This window comes from Thamnophis sirtalis, unplaced genomic scaffold (assembly GCF_051295495.1).
Source record: "Thamnophis sirtalis isolate CommonGarterSnake01/CBP01778 unplaced genomic scaffold, rThaSir2_p1.2 scaffold_6, whole genome shotgun sequence".
NCBI classification, from domain to species: domain Eukaryota; kingdom Metazoa; phylum Chordata; class Lepidosauria; order Squamata; family Natricidae; genus Thamnophis; species Thamnophis sirtalis.
In genome coordinates this window covers 70,420,347-70,435,665 of record NW_028261386.1, presented here as the reverse complement: position 1 = coordinate 70,435,665, position 15,319 = coordinate 70,420,347, and the positions used below count along the sequence as shown (strand labels likewise).

Here is a 15,319-nt window from a genome sequence, read left to right as displayed (position 1 = left end):
GCTTACTTATTATAGACTTTATAATAGATTTACTATCCTGTCTTTCCCCCAGACATAGAAAGAACTTATTATGGGTCTACTAAAATGGTCTCTTATTTCCAAATTCATATAGGAAACACATATAGGAAGCATTCTGCTAGTACTTCCCATACAGCAACCACAATCCCACCCCAGTATCATTCAATTCCAATGCTAACATCAGGTTTTCAAGTGCCCCATGAAAATATACAATCAGCAGGCATATCTGTGCCCTTTATGTCTTAAACTATAATTTCTATCCAACCTAACTTTGCATGACTTGCAGCAACATTTGACTACGTTTTTCAGAATTCCCTCTGGCAGCACAGAAAGCTGCAGTTCAAAATATCTATAATATATTTCATATATTACAAAATATATCATTATATATTAATCAGTGGAACTGTCAGCCTTTCTTCATTCAATAATCAGGAAAGAAAACCACCAGACTCCATTTTGTTGAAATCAAGTGTACTTTTACTAATTATAAATGAACAGATGCAAAGCTAAGCTAAGTCTGGTTAATTAGGCGCGAAAGCGAATAATATAATGTATAATTCATTCCCCTCCCCTTGGCATCCCCATTCACAGTCCAATCATAATTTTCCCAAATGTCAGGTGTGAGATAACTTTCGAAAGGCATCACCAGGATGGAATAGCAATAGCAATATAGCAGTAGACTTATATACCGCTTCATAGGCCTTTCAGGCCTCTCTAAGCGGTTTACAGAGTCAGCATATTGCCCCCAACAATCTGGGTCCACATTTTACCCACCTCGGAAGGATGGAAGGCTGAGTCAACCCTGAGCCGGTGAGATTTGAACCGCTGACCTGCTGATCTAGCAGTAGCCTGCAGTGCTGCATTTAACCACTGCGCCACCTTGGCTCTTGGAATACTGGACCATTGGCCTTGGTGGGAAACACTCCTCCTCGACATGCGCAGTAAGGTGGTCAGTTCAGCATCTAGAAACTTCCTCCAGCACAACAATGATTCCCCTCCCAAATACCATGCCCCCCCTCCCCGTTTCAATGGCAGCCGAAGCAGTAGCAAAGCAGAGGCTGACAGGAACAACCTGCCTCTAGAAGTTGTGGGTGCTGCTTTAACACTGGAGGTTTTAAAGAAAACATTGGACAACCATTTGTCTGAAACTGTAATAGGGTTTCCTGCTTGAGCAGCAGGTTGGACTAGAAGACCTCCAAGGTCCCTTCCAACTGTTAATGTATAAAATCTAGCATAAGAGAGCATTTCATGTGCTGTCATCTGCACCTCTATAACTGTCTGGTTTGGTTCTGCAACCCAACAAGGCCGACACAGACTTCAAAGGATAATTAGAACTGCAGAAAAAACAATTACTACCAACCTGCCTTCCGTTGAGGACCTGTACACTGCACGAGTCAAAAAGGGGGTTGTGAAAAGGGGGTTACGCAACAGTTTATGTCGCATCCTGAACATAAACTGTTTCAACTCCTACCCTTAAAAAGACACTATAAAGCACTGCACACCAAGACAACTAGGCACAAGAACAAGTTTTTTCCAGAATGCCATCACTCTGCTAAACAAATAATTCCCTCAACACTGTGAAACTATTCACTAAGGCTGCATTACTATTACTATTAGTCTTCTCATCCTTCCTATCATTCATCTCCTCCCACTTATGACTGCAGGACTGTAACTTTGTTGCTTGCATCCTTACGATTTATATTGATATTGTTTCCTGATTGCTTATTTGTACCTTATGACTATCATTAAGTATTGTACCTTATGTTTCTTGTTGCATGCATCTTTTCATGTCTTTTTATGCTTTGCACCAAAGCAAATTCCTTGTGTGTCCAATCACACTTGGCCAATAAAGAATTCTATTCTATTCCTATTCCTATTTCTATTCTATTCTAGCATCTGCCCCTTGCTAAGGATCCATGCCCCTCCATCATCTGACCCCCCACAAATTAAGAAGCAGTAACTTCAGAGCAGTCTATATAACTTCCAGGAAAGCTTGCCTTCTAACACAAGAAATAAGAGGGCTTCCCCGTGGTTTCCTCGGAGCCGCTTATCTCAATTGTTACGAAGTTTGCAAACTCACATCCAATCAGAACCGCTTAGAAATCCTCTTAGAAGCCTTGCGCACAAGATCGGTTTCTAGCTGCCTTCCGAAATTCGCCGCCCTGCCGAATAACAACAGCTTCCAAGAGTCCCTTGCTGGTTGAGGGCTGAGGAGTAAAGAGAATTGGGCTTCAACTTCAACTTTAGGCACAAGCTGAGCTAGCGAGAATTGCGAAGGACCGTAATGCCACACAGGCTATACGGCTATTCTGATGACATCCGCACCGTTTTCCTCGGGAGACCCCGGCAGGCTTCCTCCGCCCCGCGACGCTCCACGGCGGCGAGGACACCTCCTCTTCCCACGAGTTTCCCAGATGCTTCCACGCACGTGTTCCTCCTTCCGGAACCTCCTCGTGTCCTCCTCTGTCACCTAATTATCCGGATGAAAGGAACAGGGCAGGCCTTCCTAGCTGAGCGTCGAAAAGAAAGAGCGCCTTCCCATTGGTTAGAAGGCTACGCCTGCGCAGTCGCCTTTCTCTCGGCCCACCTCCCCCCCCCTCGGTCCTCCTCCTCCTCCTTCCCACCCACCCCCTTGCCCTCCCCCCCCCTCGGTTTCTCCGAGTCAGTTCCGTCAGTCATGGAGCGGCGGTTTTCAGCCGCGACAGTCATCGAAGCTGCTAACGCCGCCGGAGCTTGCAACGCGGGACGTCCGGGCCAGCTGAGTTTGCAGAAGGCTCCCCCAGGAGGAAAAACTGCTCCCGCCACCACCGGAGCCCGCGATCTCCGCAACACCAGCAGCAACCGCGGCGGAGTCGTCTCGCGCGGCTGGGCGCAGTGACTGACGGCGCGAACCCGGGAATTCTGTCGCGTGCCTGCATCAGGAATCACCCACGTTCGCCGCGGCTCGCGCGCCCTCTCGCTCTCTCTCCCTACTTCCATGCCTGCAATGCTCCAGTGAGTATATTTCTTCCCCGCGGAGCTGCTCCTTTGCTCGGGCGGGTGGAAGAGAGTCGAGGCAAGCCGAGCTGCGCGTGGCGCGCGGAAGCGCTCTCGGGCCCTCCCTGGGTAAAATCGGGCTCCGTGTCTTTGGTTTTCCCTTCTTCCCGCCGGTGCAGCTGCCGGAGCGGCAGGAAGAGCTGGAAGGGTGGGGAGGTGCTTCCCGATCGTGTATGGACCCCCGATCATCTTTTACTATCCCCCTTTTCTTTCCTTCCTCTCCCCGTGTTTCTTTGGGGGATTTTTTTGCAAGTGCTTTCCCCGCGGACGGATGTGGCGGAAAGGCAGGGAAACGGGAGGATGGTCTGTGCATCTTTCCTTGTTACGTTGGGAGCATGAAAGCCACAGTTCGTGAAACTTTTGAATAAGTGGACTTTATATTTGGCCACCGTGTATTGGGTTCTGTTTTATCTTTTGCTTTCTTGATGCTGAGTTATCGCTGGAGATAAGCAAATAGAAGCCTGCATGGAGCTTAGACAAAATAGCCACAGTAGAGATTAGCAGTAAATTTAATTCTATCCTACTGTTTGAAATATCATTATTGTTTATTGAACACAAACTCTTGACAATCCAAGAGTGTTGGTCCTGTCAGGAGTAGTATTTAGGGAGACATGTCTCTGATTGATGGATAGAAAAAACTGAACAATTAGGAAGGGAGGCAACAATTCAGCCTGCATGGTAAGTTATGAAAAGCCACACATTCCCACCTGTGAGATCACGTAGAATATTCATCATCAATAATACCACATAGTGTTGAAAAATAATTTGCAAATAAAGATTTCCAAGCAATTTAATATTTGATGGGTGCCATGAAATCTAAAAAGTTAGATTGTCAGTGAACATAGCAATTATGGTTTATTTGATCAATAGACTGGTTAAAAGCATTGTTTTATGTGATTTGTAAATTAGGCCAGTGACAATTTGAAGTCTTCATTGACAAAATCCTTGCTCAACATTTAGTTAAGGTTTTATTTTAAATAATCATCAAACTATTTCATTGTCCATCTCAAAATGCTGAAGTCTAAACACTACCTCCCAATATTGTATGAGTTCTCTCTGATTGAAACATTGCAGTGGCTTGCAGTTTCCAATAACTTACGTCTTAAGAAAATGCTACATAAAACTCATGGGTTTTACTGTTTCCTTGGAATTAGAATTCTGCTTCTCTTTCTTTGAAGGTCATGAAACGTGTACGCACCGAACAGATTCAGATGGCTGTTAACTGCTATGTCAAACGCAGGCAGTATGTAGACTCAGAAGGTCCCCTGAAACAAGGGCTGCGCTTATGTCACACAGCTGAAGAAATGGCAGCTAATCTAACAGGTAGGCAAAAAAGAAACAGTGAACTTATTTTTATAACACTACAAAATGTCTAGGGATTTACTTGGAATGAGACTGAACATAATGAATCGAAGTCAGCAGCATTCAGGTGGAGGGGGACTCAGAAAAGTCAAAATCCCATCCTTTTTTACATGCATTGCATGAGCAGTGCATTTAAGGAGTGGGGTTTTTATTGCATGGTCACAACTACCGCCTTGACTTATTTGATATTCTCTGCAAATGTCCGTGTAAGCAAGTATGTAGTTAAAATTATTTATTTATACATATTTTCATAATTATAAATATAATAACTTTAAAAAATAAAATCATTTTAATTTATTGTATTCCATCTTAATTATTTTTACAAATAACTCAAGGCAGTGAATATATTCCTCTTATTTTATCCCTCCAACAACAATGCTGTGAGGTGGGTTGGGTCAGAGCTGAGAGAGAATAACTCTCCCAATCCTGCTAAGCCTTTTTATGGCTAAAAGGTGGGACTAGAACTCACTGTATTCTGTTTTCCAGCTGGTGCCTTAACCACTAGACTAAACTGGTTCTTTATCTAATCAGTTAATATTTGCAAGAAAAACTTTCTAGAGATTCTGAAATAAGAAAATATAATGAAACATCTAGTTAATATAACTGCTATTGCTGAATGTTTGAAAGTGATTCATTTGGGAACAGCATCTTTAAATTATTGTATATCGTGATATATTGAGATAAACTGCACATGTATTGATTTAGTTGATTAGTTAAATTAACCACTGAATTGGAGCATTTATTTCATAAGTGAAATACAATTATGGGAAATTGTGTGGTTTACAAGTGGTTAATATGTTCTAAACCTATGAGCTAATAGCATACTTAAAATCTTGGTGTGGTAATTCTGGGTTCTATGGATATATTAAATTAATCTAAATAATTTAAGGATGTTATGTCATTTTTGGACAGTTCTATATGAAATAACAGCATTTTAAAACAAATAGCAATAAAGTGTGCAACTTGAAGTTATGATTGGGGGTGTGGGGGAATACCATGGACCATACATATATAAGCAAGTACCTGAATTAGCTTGTTGGAGGCATTATTAGCGTATGTAAGTGTGTGTATATAAAAAAGAGTAAAAATAGCTTCAGAGGAAAACAGGTGTATACACTGATCTTATTTATTTATTTATTTATTTATTTAATTAATTAATTAATTAATTAACTTGTATGCCGCCCACTCTCGGAAGACTCAGGGCGGCTTACAAATAAGAAGGGAAAGGGGATATAAAAAATAAAAAAAACAACAGTTATAAATTCAACAACATTCATAACATAAGATGGGGCTGGATAATTCAACAGCCCCAGGCCTGCCGGAACAGCCAGGTCTTGGTCGCTTTGCGGAAGGCCAGAAGGGTAGTGAGGGTCCAGATCTCAATGGGGAGATCGTTCCATAGGGCCGGAGCAGCAACAGAGAAGGCCCTCCCCCGGGGGGTCGCCAGCCAACATTGGCTGGCAGATGGAATCCGGAGGAGGCCTAGTCTGTGCGATTTAATAGGTCTCCAGGAGGTAACTGGCAGGAGGCGGTCTCTCAGGTAGCCAGGTCCGATACCATGTAGGGCTTTAAAAGTAACGACTAGCACCTTGAAGCGTGTCCGGAGACCAATGGGAAGCCAGTGTAGCTCGCGGAGGATAGGTGTAACGTGGGTGTACCTAGGTGCAGCCACAATCGCTTGCACGGCTGCATTCTCGACTAGTTGAAGTCTTCAAACACTCTTCAGGGGCAGCCCCATGTAGAGCATGTTACAGTAATCCAGTCTTGAGGTGACAAGGGCATGAGAGACTATCTGAAGGGCCTCCCGGTCCAGATAGGGTCGCAATTGGTGCACCAGGCGAACCTGGGCAAAGGCCCCCCTGGTCACAGCCGACAAATGATGTTCTAGTGTCAGCTGCGGATCCAGGAGGACTCTCAAATTGCGAACCTTCTCTGAGGGGCATATAATTTCACCCCCCAGGCTAAGAGATGGAATAGCTGGACCATCCTTGGGAGGGAGCATCAATATCATTCTTGTTTGCAGTGATGCTGGAATGCATGTTAAATAACCTTAGCCACATCTTCAGAATTCATAATTTTTGTATAACATATAAACCCACAGAAAATAAATGCAAGACCCTAATTAAATTAATAGAATTTAAATGATGTATGATTTGCATGTCGCAAGCTGATTAAGATATATTCCTAAAATGTCTTTTCCCATTTTTGAGAACTATTAGCCAACTTAACTGCAAAAGTTGCTTCTAGGTTTCTTATTGTGGGACTTTTATGGAATGCTAACAGTTAAATTTAGGTTTCCAGCTTGACAGGAAAATCTCTGACAATAAGTAGAACCTGATAATGATGCTGAGCCAAAGACCTAGCCATCCTGAGACGTTATTTGTAGACATAATCTAGAAAATTATGTTGGTGGGGTAATAATCACAATGAGGCGAATCTAAACCAGTGCTCAAGAAAGAAAAAGGATTTTAATGCCTGTCTGACCCTCTCAGTTCTTTGCTTGTCCCGAAGGTGGAGAGGATTCGCTGAAGGAGATAGGCTTCCTAAAAATCAGACAAAAGTATTTTTTGATAGGAGCTCTGATATCAGAGTGTCTGTCTTTGCCTGAAATCCCTCGTTTTTGCATCTATTCTCATGCTACAGTACATCGTATACAAATGCCTCAGTAGAATTTCAGAGGATAGGGAAGGTCTCCTTCCTTCATTCCTTTCACTCATGTTCTTTTTAAAATTGTGTAAGGTAAGTTCATACAGTTAGTGATTCCCAAGCTTAATTTGGATTCTAGATTGTATAGATCAGGGGTGTCAAACTCGATTTGCACAAACCTGCATCAGGATTGTATTTGACCCAGGGGGGGCTCAACATCACTCCTGTCGGGGGCGCCTATGGTGGCCCAAGCGCTCTGCTGGTGAAAACAGGCTTTTGGACTCTGTTTTCTGCTGCCACTGCCTCCTGCAATCCTCTGCCCAGTGAAAACGGAGCTCGAGCTTGGGAGTCTGTTTTCGCTGGCAGGTCTTTCCAATGTTTACAGGGCAGCCCCACGGGCCAGATCTAAAAACTCCTGGTATAGTTATACTCAAGGTAAAATTAGTACAAGTACCGTTCTTTGGATTTATGGCAGACATTTAGATGGACATCTAAAAATGATAGTGGATTATTTGATTATTGAATAATCTATTTAATTTAGGAATGGACCCAGCTGAAAGAAATAATGGATTCTGATATTTCATGTGTCATTAATTTTCTGTAATAGTAATCACTGATAACAAGCTATATCCGTGATGGCGAACCTATGGCTTGCAAAGCCATTTGTTAGGGCATGTGAAGGGCCAGCTGACTTCGGTATTATTTTTCAGCCGTTTTTCGCCCTCCGGAGGCTTCCCTGAAGCCTCCTGAGGGCAAAAAAAAAACCAACGCACAAACCAGAAGTTTGGGAATTGACTTTGGGGTTGCCCGTATGGCGATTTTTCACCCTCCGGAGCCTTCAGGGAAGCCTCTTGAAGCCTTCTGAGGGCCTCCAGAGGGGGCGGGGAGGATGTTTTCATGGTCTCCAGGCTCCTAGAAAGCCTCTGGAGCCTAGGGAGGGCAAAAAATGGGTCCATTGCAGACCAAAAGCGGGGGGGGGGGGAACAGGGATATGTGGACACATGTGTGCAGGGGGGGCTCGCATGTGCATGCATGTGGGGGGTCGTGTGCATAGCATTATGAGTGTAGGCACACCCATGCACACACACCCCTATGCCCCCCCCCCGGCTTTTGGCACACGATCTGAAAAAGGTTAGCCATCACTGAGCTATGCTAAATACTGAAGTTTTTTTTTTTGTGGCATATTTAGTTTAGTTACATGTGTGAATTATTCTATATCATGAAAAAAAACCTTAAACTGGATTAATAGAAATATAGGCCATTACCTTAACAATCTTAACTTATTTCTAAACTTTATATACAGACAAGAAGTATACCAAGCATTGTGGATTATTTTCAGACTGATTGGTACCCTTTCCATTTGTCCTATAAAAATAATGGAAACTAATGTTTACTAGATTGTTTTAAAAATGCAGAAGTTATGTGTTTCGACATAAAAAAAGCAGAAAGTTACATTGCAGCATTCAATGTCTTCGAAAACCAATTGTCTTCATTCTTGTTTTTTTTTAGTACAATCTGAATCGGGTTGTACAAATGTGATTTCTGCTGCACCCTGCTTAGCAGAGCCCCAACAATATGAAGTACAGTTTGGGCGGTTGCGCAACTTTCTGACAGGTGGGTAAAATCCAGATTGGAGCCATAGATTTGTTAAGAGAAAGGTTCCTGACATTGTATGCCAGATTTAAGGGTCAAGCAGATTTCTCCAGGACAGTTGCATAGCTGTTGTATTCATGCATTTGAAAATGTTAACATTCTGGCTAGGGAGTACTCAAAACAACAATGCACAGAACAAGTCAGATCAACCAATCAGCATGCAGGACACACATCTCTGCTTGAATGGGGAGGTGTTCGCGTTGGGCCCGTCTGCAGTCTTTTGCAACCTACGTTTACCCTCTGCTATCTAGATATGTGGTAATGGCTACAGGTAGTTGCAGGCAACTCTAAACCAACCTTTAGTCATTAGGCCAAGAATGTGATTTTTCAAAAGCCATTGGAATGTTAGTCCCTGCAATTTCCATTTCTAACTCTTATCTCTGCTCTGATGGCATTTTATTCTCCATCAAAGATGCCATAATAAAGTAAAGAAACTGAGAATCTTCCTGATTGGAGTTCGATAGACAGAATGGCATTCTGTTACCAGAGCAAATGTTTTAAAGGGCTAGAATGTCTGCCCACCCCAAATTCTGCCATAGACAGGATTCCTATGTGAGTTTTAGAATTACCCTGTATTTCTTAATGAACAGACAGTAACGTTGGATATTCCCTGCTTATATAATCAAAAGGCTATCTGCAAAAGGGGTGGGAGCTGGCTTGCTTAATTTTCACTCTTAATATATCTGCTGAGCACTCAGTGAGGAAAAATGTCGTTTTTCTTTATATTTGATGTTTAGATTCAGAATCCCAGCATAGTCAGGAAGTGATGCCTCTCCTGTACCCCCTCTTTGTCTACCTCCATATCAACATGGTCCAAAATGGCCTAAAGAGCACAGTGGACAGTTTCTACAGTCGCTTCCATGGGATGTTCTTACAGAATGCCAGCCAGAAAGACATCATTGAACAGTTGCAAACTACATTAACAATTCAAGACATCCTGTCCAATTTCAAGCTTCGGGCATTTCTGGACAATAAATACGTGGTCCGCCTTCAGGAAGACAGCTACAACTTCCTCCTCCGCTACCTCCAGAGTGATAATAACAGTGCTCTCTGCAAAGTCCTATCCTTGCATATTCACCTAGATGTGCAGCCCGCCAAGAGAGTGGACTACCAGCTCTATGCTAGTGGTGGCTCTTCACGCAGTGAGAGCAATGGCCTGGAACCTACTGATATGCCTGCTTCCATCCTGCAGAATGAAGCAGCCTTGGACCTCCTGCAAGATAGCATTAAAAGAGTCAAAGATGGGCCACCATCCCTTACTACCATATGTTTCTATGCATTCTACAATACTGAGAAGTTGCTGAATACAGCAGCGATCTCACCAAATGGCAAGCTGCTGGCTGCTGGTTTTGACAATTCCTGTGTAAAACTGTGGAGTTTGCGGCCCAAGAAGCTGAAATCTGAGCCTCACTTAGTAGATGTTTCCCGAATTCACTTGGCCTGTGATATCTTGGATGAAGAGGTCAGAGCATTTTCTTATCCTGATTTTTTATTGAATCATGGGTAGAATGTATTACGTTTATATTGAAATGCTTTATGTGGAAGATTCTCAAAATTGTCATGTTCTCACAATCAAATCAATAGCAAAGTCTGCCTCACATTGATGCTTTCCTTCTACCTATTAGTCACATGGGTAGGCTGGACAGTGAGAAATGATAGGGAGACAACAATAGTTTGCCTGGGAAAAGATTTAAGTTAAAACTGCCCATTTTCCCACCTCTGATAATAATAGAACTGATCAAATACTTGTCCTTATTAAATTGAACACTTCATTAGCCAATTGTGACTCCTTATGGTGGCAATTTCATTCTTCATTTGCATTTATGGTAATACACCAGTGGTGGGATTCAAAAGTTTTTACTAGCGGTTCTGTGGTGGGCTTGGTGGGCGTGGCAGGGAAAGGATACTGTAAAATCTCCATTCCCACCCCACTCCAGGGAAAGGATACCGCAAAATCCCCATTTCTTCCTGATCAGCTGGGACTCAGGAGGCATAGAATTGACAGGGGCGGGCCCAGTCAGAGGTGGTATTTACTGGTTCTCTGAACTACTCAAAATTTCCCGCTACTGGTTCTCCAGAACTGGTCAGAACCTGCTGAATACCACCTCTGTAATACACCTCCACCTTTCAAAGGCACAAATCAAGATGAGTTATAATATTTGAATCAGAAAGGGAGACTCAGAAAGTGCTTTAAATTATAATCTCAAATTTGCTCATGAGAAGGAAAGCTACTTAAAGGTTGCATGTACCACTGTATGAATTCGTGAATGTTCAGGGCGGTTTTGAGATAGAATTCAATAAGATGCATGATTAACCTAGCTATTATTTCTACCACTACTGTATGTGACATAACTGCCTAAACACAGCAGTTTTGCAATTGCCTAAAATAATTCCTAAAGTAGTTTTGTGCAACTAATGCCTAGATTGGTCAATGATCAATTAAATGGAGCGCTTGCTGCTCCTGCAAGTGAGGTTGTGCATTTGTGAGCTCGCTGCCCATTTCCATGGCCTGGATGTAAATCCCTCAGCCCACTAGTGGGCCATGGCGCACAGGTTGGGGATCCCTGACTTACAATAGAGATACGCTATATATAATTTTATAGATTTGTAATAGAATTGAAGGCAAGAGCATCTTGCTGAAGGTAAGGAGGGATCTCTCAGTCTTCTGATTATAGCACAAGATTTGTATATTTTGATATATTTTTCTTTAAAAACAATGGTACGGAATCTTTTGCATCATTTTTCTGTCTGTAAAAACAAATAATGCAAGCAAGACCCAGTTACATGTTATTATACATCCAGCTGTTAACATAATCCAAATAATATATTTGCAGAAGATGCAAAGCATCTTAATTCCTCCAGCTGTTGGTGTACAGCTGCACAAGAAGTTATTATGGTTTAGTAAGATATGTACATAATTTTTTTTGATCTGCCAGCAGTTTTAATATTCCAGCCATGGATCAGATATAGAAATATAGAATATAATGGAAATAGCAGTGCCTGTTTCCATCCCTCAGGGACATTTCAGATCGTACTTCTTAAGAGACAATTGCTCTTTGAAACGACAGCTACTATATGATGTCCCTTGCAACTCCATATGATTTTCAGTGTTTCTCAACATCTGCATGAAACTGATAGAGAGATCATCAAGGGATTTGAAGCTGGGTGTTATCAGTATTTTGTTGATACCCAGATCTCCTTCTCTATAAAAACATTGGGTAATGAAAATGATTCATGTAAATGCCTATTAATGGTAGTTGAGGGCAATGATATTGGATTGATTAGTCTCCGAATGAGGTATTAATTCCATGGAAGCCATAGTTTTATAGCTTCCATTTAAAACTATAGTTTTATAGCGTCCATTTAAAACTAAATTTCAATGGGCCTATATTCTCCCAGAAAGACAATCAGTAGAAGCAGATGCATTCTCTATGCTCTTTCTTAGACTAAAATTATATTGGTGGTATACAAGCTGAAAATACCCAGGCTTCATTTCTCTTCATATGGCTGCTTTTGTATTTGATCCACAAACTTTGGTTAGTATAGGCTTTGGCAGCCAAGATGGTCTTTGAAAAGGACACTCAAGAAGACCATTTTTTTACCAGCACTTAGGAGTTTTTCATTGACAGCCTTATTTATTTCTGTTAGTTGCAACTGGTAAAAATACTATTATTGCTTTGATAAGGCCATTGAAAAAACAAAGCTTAGAGAAAGTTCGTCTGAAGAAACCTCTTTATTCTTTTTACAGGCTGAAGATGATGATGATATAGGAACTGAAATGAAGTTATTAAGAGGGCACTCTGGACCAGTGTATAGCACAAGTTTTTTGTCAGACAGCTCAGGATTGCTGTCATGCTCTGAAGATACAACTATCAGATACTGGGATCTTGGATGTTTTACAAACACTGTCTTGTACCAAGGACATGCTTATCCGGTGTGGGACCTGGACATCAGCCCTTGCAGCTTGTACTTTGCTAGTGCTTCTCAGGACCGTACAGCCAGACTCTGGTCATTTGATCGGACGTATCCCCTACGGATATACGCGGGCCATTTAGCAGATGTCGACTGCATCAAGTTTCATCCAAATTCTAACTACTTGGCAACAGGATCTACAGACAAAACAGTGCGGCTCTGGAGTACCCAGCAAGGAAACACAGTACGTCTGTTTACAGGTCACCGGGGTCCTGTCCTGTCCCTTGCCTTTTCTCCCAATGGTAAGTACTTGGCCTCAGCAGGTGAAGACCAGCGCTTAAAATTGTGGGACTTGGCATCTGGAACGCTTTACAAAGAACTGCGGGGCCATACAGATAATATCACCAGCCTTACTTTTAGTCCGGATAGTAGTTTGATTGCTTCTGCATCAATGGACAACTCTGTTCGAGTCTGGGATATTCGAAACACTTACTGCAATGCTCCTGTAGATGGCTCTTCCAGCGAGCTAGTTGGAATATATACTGGACAGATCAGTAATGTACTGAGTGTACAGTTTATGGCCTGCAACCTTCTTTTAGTGACTGGAATTGCACAAGAGAATCAGGAACATTAGCCTTTTTGAAAATGGGACAGAAGATGTTATTGAAAACTAGAGTCTATTATAAACTGAGAGTATATATAATTGACTGTGAATTTTTCCCTCTCCCTTTGTTAGACATCCAGAATGATGGAAGTACTGTATTTGAAAGTATCTTTTATTTTTGCAAAAATGATAGGAAGGGAGAGCAATAGGAGAATTTCACCGTAGTTCTACATTAGTGCAAAATTAGGAAGCAATGTAATAAGGTGAACAGCCCAGAATATTTTGATATGGGGTAGTCCAAAACCTGGCCCAAACAAGTAAAATCATCACTGGAGCATTTGCACTTAAATATCCTGCATTGATGGGAACATCCTAACTTTTTCTACTACTGACTTGTCTAAATAGCAATTATTTGGTACAGTTAACATCAACTTGAGTAGAAAAATATATTCTGTTCTGAGGATGTTTCCAAATATATAACGTTTCAGTAATGTTTAAAGTAACACCAAAGGACAGTTTCCCAACTCATTAGCATAAAAGATATGAGATTAGATCTAAATAATAATAAAAAACTTCCCTTCCGTGGGATCTCTTTGATCCAACAAAGAGAACCAGGTGAGTGAAGAGGAAAGACTATTTCCCACTGCAATCTCTGGGATTTCCCAACCTTCGGCAGTTGATTTTCAAGAGAGTAGAAGGGGTTTAAAGAGAAGGAGTGTTGCCATTGTATTATTTTTTAATATATATATATGGCAGTTGTTGTCACTACCAAATATATGAAGTGGTTTTAATTCTTTATATGGACCATAACATTTGCAGCTATTCCTAGATCAAAAATTTGGGGTTTTCCTGGATTTGTTTGCACTGTGATGATGATATAAAATACTAGATTAATCGATGAAATAATAATTAGCTGTGGAAGGAACCAGCAAAACATGGCTGAATTTGTTGTAGCAGATTTCAACTCCATGTAGAAAGACAATTCCCCTCCTCAGAAACATTATCTCCAGATCATATGAACAAAGATATCCAGGGAATGGAAGCTAGTATCATTACATCATTAATTAATAGAAGCTTTGTCAATATCTGAAATGAACATTTCTGTAAGTGTTCATATACAAGTGTCAGCATGCAAAATGGAGCGGGAGATGGGAACAGCAATTTTAATTTCTTCATTCTAAGAGAAGATCAAATATTTCTGCTTTCGGGGAAAAAGATTTTGTATTTTTTTTAATTAAAATGTTTAGCTTAAAGAGAAAAGTTTGGCATCTCTGTATGGAATTCAGATTTTATGAAGCAGATAAATCTAACTTTGTCACATGGGTGAGGATCTTTTTTGTATTTTGTCCATGTCAATCTAACAAATATACAAAAATCATCTCTTCAGAGTTCTATACCATTTTGCAAATTGATTTTTTTTAAACTGAAAACATTTTTGTATCCAACTTTCCCTAACATACTTTTTACACATCTTGTATGCATCATTTCCCCAAATATATTAATTTTTGTATACGTCTTTTTCAGCCAAAAATACTTAAGTCAGATGTTTGCAGGCTCTGAATTTTATGTCTGTTCACATTGTGAACTCTGTGTTGATGGATCGCATAATTTGGCTTGAAATAAAATCCATGACAGGATTTCTTACCCAGATATATGCTGCAAGCGCTATTCATGTTTTATGCACTTATTTTATATATTTTGCAAAGTGGAGGCTGAAGAAAGCAGATTTTAAACAAAGCTAACATACAAGTAACATGTTTTAAATTTCTGATTGCTATTTTGAAATGCAGTAAAATGAGCAACCATTTCTTATCAACTTTAATACAAGTATACAAAAGTTTCCGATGCTTAAAAAAAACCGATGCAATATAAATAGCTGTATCCAGGAAGCAAATCTAATTCAGGGTTTCTTTTCGTAATATATGAAAATTTATTCCCTCAGCAGTCTTCAAACTCCACTCAATATTGTACAATTGTGAGATATTCCAGGGCAGATTTTGGAGGGCTCACAGAACTGCAGAGAAAAGTAGAGGAATTCTGTTACACAAGTGAAAGTACATTTGCACAATGTTGGAGGTTGTCTTTATG

The 15,319-nt window shown here is 41.1% G+C and overlaps 2 protein-coding genes across 4 annotated transcripts in view; one reads left to right on the top strand and one right to left on the bottom strand.

The window, feature by feature from the left end:
- The window catches only part of URB2 (URB2 ribosome biogenesis homolog), a 34,388-nt gene extending 31,834 nt beyond the window's left edge, over positions 1-2,554 (bottom strand). Inside the window, exons 1-2 of one of the 3 annotated variants that reach the window (XM_014059826.2) lie at positions 2,344-2,553; positions 2,099-2,225 (exon numbers count right to left, since the gene is read on the bottom strand). The gene's annotated coding sequence lies outside the window, so the exon portion shown is untranslated. Of the gene's footprint in view, positions 1-2,098 lie in introns of all 3 variants that reach the window. The other 2 variants (XM_014059827.2, XM_014059825.2) reach the window with 2 other exon arrangements.
- Positions 2,555-2,664: 110 nt separating this feature from the next.
- On the top strand, positions 2,665-14,881 carry TAF5L (TATA-box binding protein associated factor 5 like). The gene is made up of 5 exons (XM_014059834.2): positions 2,665-3,012; positions 4,233-4,377; positions 8,572-8,676; positions 9,453-10,177; positions 12,464-14,881. Exons 2-5 carry the CDS (start codon positions 4,236-4,238, stop codon positions 13,259-13,261), a joined length of 1,770 nt encoding a protein of 589 aa, XP_013915309.1. The 5' UTR covers positions 2,665-3,012; positions 4,233-4,235; the 3' UTR covers positions 13,262-14,881.
- The last annotated feature ends 438 nt before the right edge of the window (positions 14,882-15,319 follow it).